An 18,703-nucleotide genomic window follows, 5' to 3' on the forward strand; every position below is an offset into this window, starting at 1 on the left:
AAAATAAATTGTACTCTTGTTCATAGGAAAAACAGTGGAATTAAATAAGGCCCCACAAACACATCTGATAACAATTAGGGATAATCATTTTAATAATTGGTCAGTAAAAAGTATAACAGAGGCCAGACACAGTGGCTCATGCCTGTAATCCCAGCACTTTGGGAGACGAGGAAGGCAGATCAGTTGAGGTCAGGAGTTCAAGACCAGCCTGGCCAACATGGTGAAACCCCAACTCTACTAAAAATACCCCATCTCCACTAAAAATTAGACAGGTGTGGTGGTGCTTGCCTGTAATCCCAGCAACTTGGGAGACTGAGGCAAGAGAATCACTTGAATCTGGGAGGCAGAGGTTGCAGTAAGCTGAGATCACACTTCTGTGCCACTGCATTCCAGCCTGGGTGACAGAGAAAAACGCTGTCTAAAACACAAAAATACAGTCCAGCAACCTGCTTATTTCACTTATTTATTGAAAATTTATCCTTTTCTAATGTTCTAGCATATTAATTTAATAATCAAAACAGTCCTATTACATAGGTACTATTGTTTTCCCCACATTACTTCATAGGTAAGGAAATGACAAAAAGCTGGCTGGGTAACTTGCACCAGGTCACACAGGGTGGCAGAGCCAGGATCTGGCCCCCAGGCTGCCATTTGGCTACTCACTCCCCTACAGCAGCCTCTCACTGTGGGGTCTCCAGAGAGGCACGGAAGAATCTTGTGGGGGAGGAGGCATGGTTACGTGTAGTTAGAATCAAGCAAAGTCACCCACTCTTGTTTTTTTAACATCAACTACAAAAACAAGCACTCAACAAAATCTTGATGTGTGATAATAAGCAGGAGACAAAACAAGAAAGCATGAGTTTAAAAGACTGGAAACAATAACTAAATAGAATACTCGATCAGAAATGCAGAGAATTGTAGAGATCATCTTCTAGTCCAACTCCTTCTCTTACAGATGCAGAAGTAGACTAGAAAAGTCACAGGTAGACTCAGGTCCCCTTACTCAGCACAGGGTTGTTCCCTCTATATATTTTACTCTTCGATTTTATTTCTTTTTAAAGGTATAGCAATTTCAGCACATTTATTTCTAAATAGAATTAAACATCTATTAATGCTTTGTTTATAAAAGACATTATGTAATATCAATGTAAATTATTTAAAAATAACTAACTTCAAGCCAAAAAAAAAAAAAAAAAAGGAAAGAAAGACAAGAAATACTTAAGTACTATAAGTTAAGGTAGCAAATGATCAATCAGGAAGAAAGCATGAGAGTAAGCTTGCCCCTCATGCTAAGGAAAGTAAAAGTGTAACAACTGCAGCAAAATGAGGATGAGCCACCACAGGAGATTCTCCCTGCTAGGGAATATAATGCAGGACTCAGAGACTGAAAAGACCTTTAACCAACTACTGGCTGGTCCTAGCACAATAGTGTTTACTACTAATGGATGACAACCAGTTACAAATTTCTTTTTTCCTTCTCTACTCCCACTGCTTTACTTGATTAGCCTTTTACCCATTTATGCCTAGTGTTCATTATTGAAACACTAAACTTATGGGAGTTATTTATATCCTCTGCTCAGAGTCATCACCAAGGTCTGATTTTTCACACACAAAAAATTTGCAACCTCTAGCATAAATGAGTTAAAAAAACAAAAACAAAAAACAACTACCTAGGGAACACCTGGCTGCTTGAATGGTCTAACTGTGGGACACAGTGGATGATGGTATTTCCCTAGCAGGAATGAAGCAGAAAAAAATGAGTGACATTACTACCCACCCAGCTCTGCAGCAACACCTTCAGAATGCAAGGCAAACACAAGGGAATTGTAGCCAGATGGCCTGGATCAATCTGGCTGTCACAAAGGTTTGGTCTAATTAAGGAAATTTACCAGGAGGGACAACCTCATGGTGGTCAGTGGAAAGGCCCAGGGGCTTTTCTGAGAATTAAGAATGAGGCAAGCCATCTATGCCCAGGTTTTTGTGGGGCTCGATAAAGCAGTTTTCACTTTCATGATGAAAAATAAATTGCTACAGGGTACAATGTAACCTAACAAGTGCTAACAAAAGGGAAAACTAAAACTTATCTGAAAGCTAGTAATGGCAATTCTTTATGAAAGCTGCAGGTTTGCTTCTGTGTGCCCGTATGCCTATATGTCTACATGTGTTATGTGTAGGTGACATTTCTATGCAAACTAAGAAAACCTTTGGTAAATGAAACTAGTTTTTAAATTGTTGGCAAAATAAAATAGAAACATCTTCAGAATTTAATTCAGACATTTTGCCTAGATCTACTGGTCAGACAGGTTTAAGTTGTCTCTGCTCAAGTTCATAAAACTGCTGCTTCTGTGCTTTTCATACTTGCTTGACTTGTATGTGAGCTTAATTAAAATTAATCACTTCCTAGGTTTTTTATTGGAAAATAGGGCTACTAAGAATTACAATAGTAACTAGTGTATGTAATTACAACTACTAGATGTCAGAGAAATAATTCTATATACAGAGTATATAAAGAAAGTAAGACAAGTTTTGGTGGAGAAGGCTATATAAAAAATATTAGGATGTAGTTTTTCCTTAACAAAATAACTTTTTACTAGTTTAGAGTTATTTAAAGGTTTCCAAATGAAGTAAAAAATGATATAGATAAAACTAAGTGACTAGAAAGAGAATGAGGAAAAAGTAAGGAAAGAGTCATGGAACTTATCCCAGCAGAGAGGAAATCTTTAGATGGTTCTTTAAAAATCAAATGAATAAAATGGAAATTTATAGGGTTAAAACAAAGGTCTTAAAACAACACTACTGGAGGTTATGTGGACCAAAAGGAGCCCCTGCTGGTTTCCCAACATTAAAGAGCCCAAAATCAGTTTGCTATATCCCCAGTCTATAGAAACGTTAAAAGCTAAAAGAAAGAAATTATAATGAGAAAGCTGACCAAGAATTGCTTCAGGGCAGAACTGAAACAGGTTGATCAAGATAAAGACTGACAAAAGGGCCAGCATGCTGTGGCTCAATCCCCTGCTGGGAAGCCAAAGCCTTTTGCACAACAGAGGGTAAAATGTTGTAGACTAGAGAAAATAAGTTTCTGAAACTAAAACATAAAAATATAAGGGTTTATAAGACTATGAAAGTTGGAGTGTTTGAACAGGCTTTATGTAAAGTAGCTGTGTCTCCTTTATCTAAATGTTTTATGGGAATGAATACTGTATCTGACTAGGGAATGTTTCTTCTACTGTAAAACAGAGGGCATGTAAATCTGCCCTTCAAGCAACGTCAATTGGACATACTAAATGGGAGCCAGTATGACTGCCTAAGCTCATAGTGTAGAGAAAGTTGGAATGCTGGTAGGGACAAATTTTCTATTTGATAGTCCTTTGTTGAGTGTTTACTAGTTCTTATGGCAAAAGCTAGTGAGCACCTCCCAGTGACAACTACTGAGACTCCGAACTAGAGAATTTCTACTAGAGGGGCATTTACTGACTTGCTATGGATGCTAACTATAGCTACATCTATGACTGAAGAACATAAAGTGATCTTGACACCTGAAATATCCATATTGTCTCAGGTGATGTCAGAGGAACATTCTAATGGAGATAGCAGTGTCTAACAGAGTTCCATCATAAAATGGAAATAGTTTACATAGGATTATGCTATCTGGTGGGTGCAAGGAGGAGACGCTCATGAGCAGAGAGCCTCTCCAACCCAAAGACTGAACTGTGTGAGTAGCTGCTGGATTTGACAGTGCCCAATAAACAGCTCTCAACTGACCAGTCAAGAGCTGCTTGGTTTGTAGATGGTGGTTCCAAGGTGAATGGACAACATCCTGTGTGGAAGGCTGCTACTCTGAAGAAGAGTCAAGAAAACATGTTTTTGTTTGTTTTAAACTATTTAAAGCTTATAGCAACTGAGTCAAGTATATTTTTGAGAGCAAAACTAAAGCACTAAATATTCTCTCCACCTGATTTCTCCAAAATTTGGAAACTATTTGTGAGTATTCTTATTTTGTGACAATATAGTTACTTGCATAAATTCAATAAGAAAATGTTTTCCTTTGTAACAGGACATACTGGGGACACCAGTATGTCCTGCTATAATAACCACATTGGTATTTTACCAAAGCTTTGGGCATGTGAAATTGTAAGGGCCAGTTTCGAGGGGTAGCATGTAGGAAAAAACAGCCTGTTACATGGCAAGAGTGATGTCATCTAGCAGTGAAACCACAATGATGACCAGTGTTCGATCCCCACTTGGCAAGGTATTTAAACAATGCTTTCATATACATGCTTATCTAACTTCATCAGTAGTCACAGGTGTTTGGTAAGAAAGTCTGAAGACATGTCCAGCTGTACGTGTTTTACCCTAAAAGTCTGCTATATAAAGAATACTTTCTGGAGGGCGGGTGAGGGAATACACTGTCCTGAGGCCACTTATGATTACTTTGGTTTGTAAGTCCCAATTAAACATTTCTTTCTAAGAAACTGAATTTTTCAGTCTCTTTCTGCAGCCTCTCAGCTCCCTCAGAGGCCTCTGGGGATAGTTTCCATTAACTTGCTCACTGCTGACAAATTTAGAAAGAGAGATATGTGAAACTACTTATTAGGGATTCATTAAAATTAATTTGCTCTTAATCCAAGCCCACAAGTACAAACACTTACTTCACTTCGGAGGAGTTGCTCTGCCTTGCTTCTATTCATATTTCTACAATACCATCTGAACAGAAAAAAAAAAATACATTTCAGGAATCAGGTTTTTAGAATATATTTTAGTCTTTTCAGGATTAATAAGGTAATGCTGCTCATCAATAATAAATATAACAAATAAGAACAAATTAAGATATCACTCATAATTTCGACAATAGACAACTAGTAATTTTGATGTATATATTTCCAGAATTTTTCTACCCATATTTCTATGAAAACATGTATGTATGCCCATATTCTCATGTTTTATTAAAGTCAGATCAAACTACATAGGCTATACTATAACCTGAATTTTTCATATAACATTATAAGATATTTTTGCAAATCAATATAAGTATGCATTATAGTATGCATGTGCCATAATTTATTTAAGCTTTCCTTCACTGTTCTACATAAAAATCACTTTCAGTTTTTCACTACTAAAATCACAGCAAGAATGAGTTTTACTCCACTGACTCAAACATACAGGGAGTGTCACTTTGTATTATTGTCTTTAATTCAAACTAAATCTTATTTCAAGCCCTCCTCTTATCAATATGACAGCTGATTTCATTTCAGGTCATTATGGAGGCTCCCTCACTGAATTTCACAAAGGTTCCAGGTGACAAAAGAAACAGAGCAAAACATAAGCACAGGCCTCCTGGGTCTTCAGACTTGCTGGTTTCCAGCAGAGCCCCAAGTTCTGTGGTTGCCCAAGACTCTATTGTAGAAATGTCTGCCTTGACCAAGCAACTGGTCTGCCCTCCCACCCAATCTTGCCACCACCCTGTACCACATCCCAAGGCCCTGCCAATCTGTACCTTCTCTCTCTCTCTCTTTTTTTTTTTTTTTTTTTTTTTTTTGAGAAAGAGTCTTGCTGTTACTCAGACTAAAGTGCAATAGTACAATCTCAGCTCACTGCAATCTCCACCTCCCGGGTTCAAGAGATTCTCCTGCCTTGGCCTCCTGAGTAGCTGCAATTATAGGCATGTGCCACCACACCTGGCTAATTTTTGTATTTTCAGTAGAGACAAGGTTTTGCTGTGTTGGCCAGGCTGTCTTGAACTCCTGGCCTCAAGGGATCCACCCACCTTGGCTTCTCAAAGTCCTGGGATTACAGGCGTGAGCCACCATGCCTGGCCCTGTACCTCTTCTCATCCTTTGGAAAACCCTTTTCTTGATACTGTCATCACCCACCTCATCCTCAGACATATTCACCTCTCTCCACTTTCCCCCAGCATAATCAATCCCTCCATGTGATTTAAGTCAATAGGTCATAAGAACATGAACTCAGACAATTTTCTTTGGCCTTTGGTTTTTAAACTTATTTTGTTAGATCCTTTCTCTTTGGCAAGGAACTCTACACCGCGGTAATACACCCTGAGACTTCGAATGTTATAAAATCAGCTCAGCTCCTCTGGACATTTAAATTTCAGGGCACTGCTTCGGCCTTCCATAAGAGAACCAGCACCTGCTTTGGGCCCAAGAAAAATCCTAAAACAGGGAAACATACTGCCTTCCCTGACTAAAGAAGGGAAAAACACACAGAATAAAAAAGACAATACAAGATATTTTTCTGTCCAGATTCTTTTATGTAGTAGCCAAACGCAAATTACAGCCTCAATCTGAGCTACAGATTGTTAGATATTTTATTTGGAATCTGAAGTGTTGAACCAGGCCTCAGAATTGTCAGCATCTCCTTACATGGACCCCGCTTTATGAAATGAGACCAATTTCAACAAAATTGCAGTTGTGATCAATACATTTCTGAGTGCAATTGAGAAATATAATAAATTAGGAGAACAGAATTCTGTCCCTAACACTTTTTCACTGATACAAGAAACATTTGTCAAGTGCCAAAAACATTCACAAAAATTAACTAAGGAAATATAACTGGAGCTTTAATTATAAATTATAAACTAGCAGGATTTGAGAGATTGAAAAAAGTTATTAATAACAGAAGATCCAGTCCATCTTTACAATAAGAGTAAATAAAGGAGATTTCATCTTGGGCTCAGATATAAGAAATCAGTGAAGCTAAAATGTGGCTTTCAGGAGGAAATAGACATAAGATACTCAGAAAAGGAGGAGGCCCCTTCCTCATCTACTGTATTCCAGCTCCTCAGAAAGAAAGAAGGAAAGAAGGAAAAGAGGAATCCACTGCACAAAGGGCAGGCTCTTGAAAATCCTGTTCTGAGGGGTCATTTTTATGGCATTGGCAAGTTCCCTGGAAAGGATGTTTCCTTCCTTACGACATCAATTCAGAACTTTCAGTATCTGTTGAAAGCTACAAAGGAGGAAGGAGTCATGGACAAAAAAAGAGATAAATTAACTCATGGTCAGGATTTTCTAACAGCTCAGTTCTTGGTGGCTTCTTTCTCCTCTCCTGTGATTATCTATCCCCAGGCAAGAAAAAAAAAAAAAGACAACAGTGGTTCCCCTGAATTCTCCTGTCAGAAAGAACTATACACATAGGTAAAGTGTGACACAGATACCACACACCTCTATAAAGGAATATCTGAGGCTGGCTAATTTATAAAGAGAAGAGGTCTATTTGGCTCATGGTTCTGCAGGCTGTACAAGAAGCATGGTGCCAGCACCAGCATCTGGAAAAGGCCTCAGGCTGCTTCCATTCATGTCCAAAGACGAAGGGGAGATGGCATGCAGAGATTACATGGCAAGACAGAGAAAGCAAGAGAAGAGAGAGGCTCCAGGCTCTTTTCTTTTTTCTTTTTCAAGACGGTCTTTCTCAGTCATCCAGGCTGGAGTGCAGTAGTGCGATCTCAGCTCACTGCAACCTCTGCCTCCCGGGTTCAGGTGATTCTCCTGTGCACCATGTTGGCCAGGCTGGTTTTGAACTTGTGACCTCAGATGATCCACCCACCTTGGCCTCCCAAAGTGCTAGGATTATAGATGTGAGCCACCGTGCCTGGCCAATTTTTGTATTTTTTAGTAGAGATGGGGTTTCACCATGTTGGCCAGGATGGTTTTGAACTCCTAACTTCAAGTAATCCACCCACCTCAGCACCCAAAGTACTGGAATTACAGGTGTGAGCAACTGTGCCCAGCCTTGGCTCTTTTCAACAACCAGTTCTTGTGGGAACTAAGAGTGGGAACTCACTTCCTTGAGAAAGGTACAGAGCCATTCATCATGGCAGAGATGATCTCCCCCCAGGCCTCTGCTCCAACAATGGGGATCAAATTTGAAATGAGCCAGATGAGGTAGTGGGCACCTGTAATCCCAGCTACTCAGGAGACCAGGGCAGGAGAATCACTTGAACCTGGGAGGTGGAAGTTGCAGTGAGCTGAGACTGCACCACTGTACTCCAGCCTAGGTGACAGAGGGAGACTCTGTCTCAAAAAAAAAAAAAAGAAAGAAAAAGAAAAGAAAGAAAGAGAAAAAAAGGGAGAAAGAGAGAGAGAGAGGGAGGGAGGGAGGGAATGAAGGAAGGAAGGAAGGAAAAATGAAGGAAGGAAGGGAGGAAGAGAGGGAGGGAGGGAGGGGTAGGGATTTTAAAAAGCATTCCACAGAAAAGCTTTATTAGAGGCTAATACCTTTCCATAAAGGAACTATACATCTAGAAATGAGGCCCTGAATTTGTAGGTAATTTGTCAGATTGTTCTTAGATGTTAAAATTCTAATGTGAATTTGTTTTTCACATTAGCTGATTTCCCCAAAATAGCAGTGCCAATAAGGAAAGAAGAGGTATGAGGGCATTTCGTCTTTTAACCTGGAAAGGTCAAACCCTTGCCAAGTTTCTTGGTGAGGACGGGTGAGAGTAAATCATGAAAAGAAGACAAGAGGTAGAAATAAAGGAAAAACATAAACCCAACCAGTTATGCATCTTAGCTTGTTCTCTAATTTTGCCCCCAATAAGTCACCCCATGCCACCCACTCAAAGCCTTTATCCTAAACCTTTTCTAGTTCTAAGGGCCCTTTTATTTCAGTCACCTTCTCCCTTTAATGTCTTTCCATCAAGAACATTCTCTCATTAACCATCACAATGAATCCACTTTCTTTTCCAGCACTGATCTCTCTGACCTTCTCCTCCCTACTTTGGTGACGGGGTATGGAGGAAAGAACTAGGTTACTGACAGCACTGGGAGCTGCAGGCCTGGAAATCCTGTGTTCAGCCCAGTGACAGTCTGTGGCCTGGGATTCCTCCTGGGCCCAAGCAAACAGCAGAACTGTTCACTCCACAGCTGGCAGAGGCTTTTGTTTTCTTAAGTTCCTGAGAACATTTAAGTTGCTGTGATGGTTAATATTGAGTGTCAACTTGATTGGATTGAAGGATGCAAAGTATTGCTCCTGGGTGTGTCTGTGAGGGTTTTGCCAAAGGAGATTAATATTTGAGTCAGTGGACTGGGAGAGGCAGACGCGCCCTCAATCTGGTTGGGCACAATCTAATCAGCTGCCACCACAATCAGAATAAAAGCAGGCAGAGGAACGTGGAAAAACTAGACTGGCTTAGTCTTCTGGCCTACATCTTTCTCCTGCGCTGGATGCTTCCTGCCCTCGAATACTGGACTCCCAAGTTCTTCAGCTTTGGGACTCAGACTACCTTCCTTGCTCCTAGCTTGCAGATGGCCCATTGTGGGACCTCACCTTCTGATTATGAGTCAATATTCCTTACTAAACTCCCCTTTATGCAGACATCTATCCTATTAGTTCTGTCCCTCCAGAGAACCCTAACACAGTTGTGTTACAGGATGGGCTGTGACCAAAGCAAAACAAAGCAAAATAAAACACGGAGAAGGAAGACAGCAGAATAGGGTCTCTGCCTCCCCACGTGGGAACAGGTTTCCCCTTGGTCATCTATTGGGCATGGCACAAGGCCACGTGGACTCCCTCGCCTCTGTACAGAAGGTGAGGGCACTCCCAGGCTGGAGACAGAAGTCCAGGGTTATGAAGAGGAAGAAAATCTCTCAGAGAGAGACAATTTCCAAATTAAGGTACATTCAAAACACTCGAGGCCTTGAATCATAAACTTCAGGATTGAACAGCCTCATTTGAAATCACATGAGTCATAAGAAGAGTTCTCACATTTAGATAAGGATTATCTGGCTTCCAAGCATCCTCTCTCCTCAAATTCAATCAGTTCTCAGGGCTATCATTTTAAAACCAGGCCTAAGTTTTCACCTTTTAGCACCTTCCCTAATTCTAAGGATTTTACAATTTTTCCTAAAATCTATTGGACTTAAGAGCAGAAATGCTGCTTTATTTATATACTGTTTGTACTCCCTCCTACGTCTAAAACTACTTTGAGAGATCACACCCCACTGAGGGCTGTGGCCTTTTGAACTTGTTAACCGTTTCCTAGATGTTACGGTACACTTAATGGTACAGCAAGTGACACAGAGAGAACAGCTGTTGTTGCTGTTGTTTTTAAAGAAGTGAATGAAGCATCAATACACCACCTCAGAATGACAAGAAAAGAGTTTCTGATGTATATGAGCCTCACATTACAACTTGGCCACATGCTGCTAGTGGGCATATAAATAATACAAGTTATCTAGAAAGCAATTTGACAGCATGTGTCAGGAGCCTTAACGATGCTCATACATAGCTTTTAGCCCAGTATATAGCTTTTAGAGATCCAGTGTAAGATAAGAAACAAGAGGTTATTTCATTTTTTTTAATATAACAAAGGTACCTAAAACAACCTAAACCACACAAATAAGGAAATGATTACATAAATTATTGGACAGCCGCATGCCATTTGCCTGGTTATATCCCTAAGGCCGTTCATAATGCTTGATACATGCTAAGACTCAGTAAGTATTTAATAAATTTATGATTAAATGAAATAAAATGTAGCTGGGAAAATGTTTTCAAAGAATATTAAAGTGTATGAGGAAATAAGCATGATTCTGTCTTTTCAAAAATAGTAAAAAGATTGAAAGGAAATAAACTAATGCTGACAAAGGTCAACTCTGATTGATTTATGAGTAATTTTTTCTTATTAATATTTCTACTCTGGAAACGGTTATGTCCTGAATGAATGGACATGATCTGTATTTCTAGCTAATCTGTGATTTATTTCAAATTGATTCAATTATACTTCTTTAAGTACATAAGCTTATATAACTCCATTCACACACAGTACCTTTAAAAAATAGGTATTATAGAGATTAATTCTCAGTCTTTTACCACATCAGACAACTGAATTAAAGATATTTTAGCACCGCCTTCAAAGGATCACGAAAGATAACCATTAATATTCAAAATGCCTTACATAATCAGGAAAATGAAAACGTTCTGATTTTCCACACTCACAAAATAAACATGTACTTACTCATATTGATCTAAGTTGTTTGATTTCTTTCCCGTTACATAATTACTTGGGATATATCCTTCATTCCTAGAAATAATAAAAATACTTTAGGTAAACTAAAATTACTTTACTGGGAGGTAATTAAAAGAAAGAAAGATTATTGCCTTTCTGAAATAAAGCATAATGTTGCTTAAAGCTTATAAGAAAGACTAGCTGACCCCCGCCTCCAAAATTCAATATCTGTAATTCATGTGACATTTTACAAAGTACTTTCACTTTTGATTCCCTAAAAAAATTTGCTGTAGGCAGGCATTATTGTACCCATTTTCTGGTAGATAAACTAAAGCTGAGAAAGATTATGGAATTTTTTTTTTAAGGTCCTAAAGTTAACCAGTAACAGGACCAGAACTCAAACTCTGGACTCGTGACTAGGTCCTGCTCTCTTCCAGTATTCCACAATACTTCTCCAGAATTCACAGTTTTGGTTGTATGTGTTAAAGAAAGCACTACTCCAGAAAAGTCAAAGTGTTGGATTAAAAACACTCAACCACTCTAATACCTCAATCGTTTTTATAGAATAGTTTCACAAAGGTTAATTCCTGACTTTTGGGTCAGTATCATCTGGGGCACTTGTTAAAACAGCAAACTCTTGGGTCATAACCCAGTAACTGTGAAAGGAGCAGACCTACATGAGTCCAAGAGATGTCTGATTTTACCCCAGATAACTTTTACTCACATCACAATTTAAGATTCACTCTTCTGTCAATAGGAGCTAGCATAAGAAATGAAATACACATATAAAATTTAAAAATTGAGTAGAAACCTTATAATCTTACATTTGAGTTTAATGTATTAGTAAGAACTCATAATATACACACACACTAATGTGTGCATACAGGTAGCTCTGTTGCACTGAGAAAGGCTTAGAAGCCATGGCAATCCAGCAGTAATTAGAATCTTAGCATCGCCACTATCTCTAAACAACATTTATGACTAAAAGGAACCAGTCCTCCTTAGAAAAATGTCAAATTGTGTTTGGGGCAGTGGCTCACACCCGTAATCCCAGCATTTTGGGAGGCCGAGGCAGGCGGATCATTTGAGGTCAATAGTTTAAGACCAGCCGGGCAACATGGTGAAACCCTGTCTCTACTAAAAAATACAAAAATTAACTTGGTGTGGTGGAACATGCCTGTAATCTCAGCTATTTGGGAGGCTGAGGCAGAAGAATCACTTGAACCTGGGAAGCGGAGGTTGAAGTGAGCCGAGATTGTGCCACTGCACTCCAGCCTGTGAGACAGAGTGAGACTCAGTCTCAAAAAAAAAAAAAAAAAAGAAAGAAAAGAAAAGAAAAATAGAAAAGAAAAACCAACAGGGTCTTCTACCAAAAACAGCTACCATCGACCTAAAATTGGCAATTCAAGCAAAAAGAAAAATGGTGGCAATAGATTGAAACCAAATATACAAGTATCCATAATAACACTAAAAACCTGTTGGTTATCATTGTTATCACTAGAGAAAGCTCAGTCATCAACTCATAATTCTGAAAATTAGCAGTAGTTTAAGAATCCAAATTTCATCTTTCCTTTTCTTCATAAATGAAATGAACGGGTGGATGAGGCAGTTCTTCTTTAGAAAACTAGCAAATGCAGATGGAATGACAAAATTAGGAAATCACCATTTTGCAATCCCTAATGAAATAATGACTCTAGGAAAGAATCATTAATGAACCCCCAAATTATCAGGGTAAACACTGATGAAGAACTTTATGACAGAGGAACAAGGCTGACACCTAAAGCACTAAGCAATCTTAGCATTATTAAAAGTAGGACAGCCAGAGATCACCTTCTAAAGTGTTCAAGCCTCTAGATCTAGTTTCCAGTTTACAGGAAATACAAGAAACACAGGCATATTAAGTGACACCACAATAAAACAATCCGTTTAATCTAGATAATGGCTTATTTTAGTGTTAAATGACCTGGTTCCCTCAATAAATAAAAAACGTAGAATAAGAGAAACATAAGAGATATAGTAACCAAAATGCAATGCGTAGCTCCTGCTTTAAACAAACCAACCGTAAAAACAAGTATTAGAGCTAATCAGGGGAAACTGGAATTACATCATTGGCTCCATCCTTAGACCTGGGCCAGAGAAGCTCTTGATCTGACCTCACACTTTTGAGAGCTCTGCAAAAACCCATGTTCCCTCTGAGCTGTGCTCCTTTCTGGATTAACTAGGGCCCCAAAATTCCGTGCTCACTTCCAAGGTCTGCATGGGTCTTCTTCTGGGTCCATCTTCCACAAAACAGATTGTGCTGGCTGGCCATGTGCATTCACTTTCACCAAAGCCGAAGGTGTGGCCATGATGGGGGGCAGCTTTTGCCTTTTGCAAGCCACACAGAAAGAGCATGGGTGTAGGGGTTGGAAGATCCATATGGTGCATAAGAGATAGAGCCAGGGTAGGAGGAAAGAAAGAAAAGAGGTAGCCCCCGGGGCCAGCTTTCCATGCACTGTGATATTCCGGCACAGAGCTCTACATTCAAACCATACCTTTCTTGTCAATATGAAAGGGTATTTGTCAAGTTGGAGGAGAAATTATATTTTATTTTCCAGTTTGTTAGCTTGATTTGCAACTTCTAAATACATAGATATATGTTATGTGGACTTTTGTACTCTTCCTCCACGTCCAAAAATATTAAGGGAAAGTCTACAGACAATATCATTTTTAAAACTATTATTAAGTATGACAATGACAGGGTGGTTTTTTTTTTCTTTTTTAAGTCTTTAGAAGTTAGATTTAGGAGTGAAATGACATGATGACTTGAATTTACTTTTAAATATCCTAGAAAACAATGGAAGGATTAGACTGGCAAAATGTTGGTAATTTTTGAAGTCAAGCAACAAGAGATTCCATTATACTATACAGTTTTGAGATGTTTGAAAATTTCTTCAATAAAAAATTTTTTTAAAAACCTAATACAGCATCTGATAAAGAGAAGCAGTGACAATCTTCCTGTAAATATGGAATTAAAGGTTAAGAGTTGCAAAGAACTTAATAATGCGGCCAAGTGCAGTGGCTCACACCTGTAATCCCAGCACTTTGGGAGGCTGAAGCGGGCAGATCATGAAGTCAGGAGATTGAGACCATCCTGGCTAACACGGTGAAACCCCATCTCTACCCAAAATACCAAAAATTAGCTGGACGTGGTGGCATGCGCCTGAAGTCCCAGCTACTCAGGAGACTGAGGCAGGAGAATCACTTGAACCCGGGAGGCAGAGGTTGCAGTGAGCCAAGATCGTGCCACTGCACTCCAGCTTGAGTGACAGATATTCCATCTCAAAAAAAGAAAGAAATTAATTAATAATGCACAGCAAAACAGCACTCAGATTTGTGCCATGCCTAGGAATCAAGCAGAAGAGAAGAACCCTGCCTAAACCAGAAATTTCCGCTGCTTCTTCAAAAGTGAATTGAGGAACAGTGACTTGAAATTGGGGCTGGGGCTGGCAGGTGAGAGGAGAGGTGGAAGAAGAGGGTGCTCCAGCAGGACAAAAAGTCCTGCTCTTCTCATCTACTGGAACTCAGAGTATAAACGGGATTGTACTGCAGAAGTAAATATAGGATACAGAGTTTTCTTATGAAGCCTGAAATACTCTCATTTCCTAGAGTTACCCATATCTGCCCATGTTTATCAATGATAAGGTTGAAAGGACTGTTTTCTTCAAATCCTAAATTATCTTGTACAAAAAAAAATGCTTGCTGTTTAATTTCCTGCATGTACATATGTATGTATTTTATATATACATGCACAAACACATGCACACACATATAGATACACACACACACACACACACACACACACACACACACATATATATACTCTCTCACTCCTCCATATATAAACATGGAGAGAGAAAGACAGAAGTCAAGTGAGAAGAGGCTTCAGTACACTGTGTATGTGTATACATACACACACACATACACACACACACACACACACACATACACATACGTACATATATATAGATAGAGATTCTAAGAAAAAAATTACAGTAAACTTTCTTAGAAAAATCTAAGATTACTTACTTATGGCAAGTGGGAACAAAATACAAAATTTAATTTCCCTCACTGTCAAAATACTCAAATTAAACATATATCAGATGAGAAAGAGACCAATGTATTTTAACTTTTGAAAAGAATTGATTTATCAATTTGCATTTATCGAGTGACCACTGAGAAAGTGCTGTGTTACTACAAAGTAATAATGTGTCCTTCCATTTATGGCTGGTGAAATCTGTCTCATTACATGATAGTTAGGACTCATCCTCTTCTCACTCAACACTTGACTCCCACCCACCCACTGCATGTCACACACAGAGAGGGAATACTTACCCATATTTATCTCTTGCTCTCCACCAATGAATATCATTCTTTTCTAAAATGAGATATTCTTGACCTCTCTCTAATCTGAGATCATGTCCTTCTGTTGCTTGGAAATCATACATGGCTACAACGATATCTTCACTACTATCTTCTTCTTCCAATGGAATTGGTGGGGGAGGCCTTCGCTAAACAAGTAAGATAACATTTGAAAGTTTAGTCTTCTATTTGAAACTGATCACGAATCAAAACAGTAAATGAGTCATACAGCACCACAGAATGAAATAGAGACCTCAAGTCTACCTAATGTAATCCAGTGAACCCTCATGAAGAAGAGTATTATAATCCCTTTTTCATAACTAACGTAACAATGATTTAAGTAACCCATTGAAAGTCACTCATATCAGATCAGGTCTTGACTGGGTCCAAAGTGAATGTTTTCTCCATCATACCCCACTCCTGAAAGGTATATCATTGTATCACTGAAGTCACTTCTTTGTTACACTGTGGTCTTAAGATTGAAATATTTCTGTAAAGTCCCACTCCTCTTAATACAACTATTTAAGTGAAAATAGAGGCAAAATGCCAGATGATACAGGTTCTCCAATGATAAAATCTCAATACAATTAAATTGGTATTATCTGACACCACAAAAAACTGAAATAAGCTACAGCATATCTGCTTCTGAGACAATCCCAGGGGAAAATGGCGTCACATGAATGAATAAACCACATACTCAATAAACCACAAACATCACGAAAACTTAAGATTTAAAGGCTTAAAATGTGAAGATTTTACTAACAAAAGTTCAAGACCACCTACCTTCTTTGTTTCTGGTGCTGGAGGTAATGCTTTTCTTATGCCTGAAAATGCCAACAACAAAAACAGGTTAAATCTAAACGATTGATAAAGATAAGATACTGGTAGTTTTAAGGAAAAGTGGGAATTAATACACAGACAAGCAGCACACTCTGACCAACTCTGGTGTATGCTGCTTGTATCTCTATTCTGGAACAGAATTAAAAACTACTACAGCTGGCCTGTATTTCTGCCTTCCTGAACAGACTATAAATGCCATAGGGATTGAGGCCAGGCCAGTTCTTCGTATTCCCACCACTGCATAAACAGGGCACTCAACAATGTTCATAGAATCAAACAGTACATTGAAATCATGACAGCTCTGAGAAATTAATCAGCTTGGGCAGTCTGTCCCTTCCTCTACAGTCCACAGTCCAAGGGTTTTGGCTGACACATGGCTACCCAAGATAAAGACTATTTTCCAGCTAGGTGTGGCAATGGGACCAAATTGTAATTAAAGAACTCGGCATACAAATGGGGTGTGCCATTTTTAGATGTCATCCCTAAAAGGATTTCCCATGGGCATCCTTGACCCCCTTCTTTCTGCTTCCAGGAAGAGAGAGACTGCTGGAGCTGAAGCAACTCCAGGAAGCACTGCAGAAATACCCCACCAGCCCCAGATCACCCACCTACCACCTCTGGATTATTACATTAAACTAAATAAATTTCTCTCTGGTTTAGTCACTGTAACTTTTGGGTCTCTTTTTATAGCAGGTCAGGTTGTGCGTTCACTAATACCAAACCTTAAGACATTAAACAAAAAAAGAAAAGAAAGAAACAAAAGCAGGCTTAGAAACTTAGGCCTTCCTCTTAGAACTGAGAGCTGGATGGACTGAGGAGGTCATCTGGTCTAGGCTCATGCATAATACAGCATCCCTGCCAAGTAGTAGTTCTGCTCATATCCAGAAGCTCTGTCAGTTCTGATGGACCCAGTGAGCATTCCGTATGGCACCAGGAGGAAAATAGAAGTATGGTACACCCAATCATTACTATGGGTGTCTTATTACAGCACTAGCAACTTACAATCTCTGCGTATTTTTAGCTTATGATTAAGGGCCGCTCATTCCCAGGATTTATAAGGGTCTTAGGTGCCAAATTAACCTTAGACATTGTTGTTCATCTCAATATTTACATGTGAGTATCATTATGATATCTTACTGTTCTAACAGACTGAAGCCACTACTGCTATGCCCCATCAAAATGAGCATGGCCTTAATCAGACTGTGGATGCATTGCTACATGAGGTTTCTAGCTCCACATCTTGGTTTATTTGCTGAGGAACATTAATGCTTTTCAAAGCTGCTGACAGTGCCACATTAAACTCACACTTCCAATGGATTCATTATTAACAAGTTTCAATATTGCTATAAAAGCTTCCCAAAATAGACCTTTTGATTCCATCAGAAGGTCTCACTGTAACTAAATATAATTTTTCTTACAAAACACACCTACCCTGAATTTCCATTGTACTAGAAAGTGTGCTGTACTTAATCAAAACCATGTCACTTTCTTGCCATACCAATAACATGTTCATTCTGAGTGCAATACAATTATGAAATAAAGAGAATACTTACTACTCTCAAAAAGATTGTATTTTTCACATCCAGGTGCTAATTTTTCAGTTTGTCTACAACACTGATAACTTCCATCTGTCCAGAATTTAGGATGATATTTAATCATAATATTGTTGTTGTTCTTTATTTCTGTAATTCACAAACACAGTAATGATTAGTGAAACACAAAAGTGACTACAGAATGTTTCATAAGTAACACTGTTGATCATTACTTATTCCTTGGATACTATGTTCACTATAAGAATGCCTTTAGATCGTAGGACTCAGCATTCAGAAAAGCTATATAGTTCTCTTCGACCTCTTGTTTTCTGCTGTTGTTCGTGGTGGTGGTGGTAGTGCTGGTGGTGGTGGTGAAGCACCCTTCGACCGCTGTTACACCAATGATGGATAAATGCAAAAGTCAATCTGACACCATTTTATTCTGCAGGAGAAGCAATGAGGACTGTGCGGGTTAAACCCTTCATGAATATGTCAATCCATCCATACCAAATACTGACTGCATGGGCAATTTCTTAGAAAATGCCTAATTTGGGGCCAGGTGTGGTAGCTCATATCTGTAATCCCAGCACTTTGGGAGGCCAAGGCAGGCAGATCACCTGAGGTCGGGAGTTTGAGACCACACTGGCCAACATGGTGAAACCCTGTCTCTTCTAAAAATATAAAAATTAGCTGGGCATGGTGGTGGATGCCTATAATCCCAGCTACTCAGGAGGCTGAAGCAGGAGATCACTTGAACCCAGGAAGTGGAGGTTGCAGTGAGCTGAGATTGTGCCACTATACTCCAGCCTGGATGACAGAGTGAAACTCTGACTAAAAAAATGAAAACAAAAACAAATTCTGTTATCATAAAAGCTTGTGCTTTATCGCCTTCAGATATATTACACATTGAATGAGAGAATGTTTTTCTTAGAAACTAGAAAAAATCGGAATTTAAAAGGGAAGTTATCTT

At 39.0% G+C, this 18,703-nt stretch overlaps 1 protein-coding gene across 4 annotated transcripts in view; it reads right to left on the reverse strand.

The window, feature by feature from the left end:
• TEC (tec protein tyrosine kinase) overlaps positions 1 to 18,703 on the reverse strand; it is a 140,357-nt gene that overhangs the window by 16,297 nt on the left and 105,357 nt on the right. For all 4 annotated transcript variants that reach the window (XM_074396098.1, XM_003933641.3, XM_074396095.1 and 1 more), the window contains 5 exons: positions 17,755 to 17,883; positions 16,145 to 16,185; positions 15,335 to 15,510; positions 10,970 to 11,035; positions 4,650 to 4,704 (listed from right to left, as the gene is read on the reverse strand). In XM_074396098.1, the coding sequence (XP_074252199.1) occupies positions 4,650 to 4,704; positions 10,970 to 11,035; positions 15,335 to 15,510; positions 16,145 to 16,185; positions 17,755 to 17,883 (467 nt within the window). The remainder of the gene's footprint in view (positions 1 to 4,649; positions 4,705 to 10,969; positions 11,036 to 15,334; positions 15,511 to 16,144; positions 16,186 to 17,754; positions 17,884 to 18,703) is intronic.

This window comes from Saimiri boliviensis, chromosome 3 (assembly GCF_048565385.1).
Source record: "Saimiri boliviensis isolate mSaiBol1 chromosome 3, mSaiBol1.pri, whole genome shotgun sequence".
Taxonomy (NCBI): domain Eukaryota; kingdom Metazoa; phylum Chordata; class Mammalia; order Primates; family Cebidae; genus Saimiri; species Saimiri boliviensis.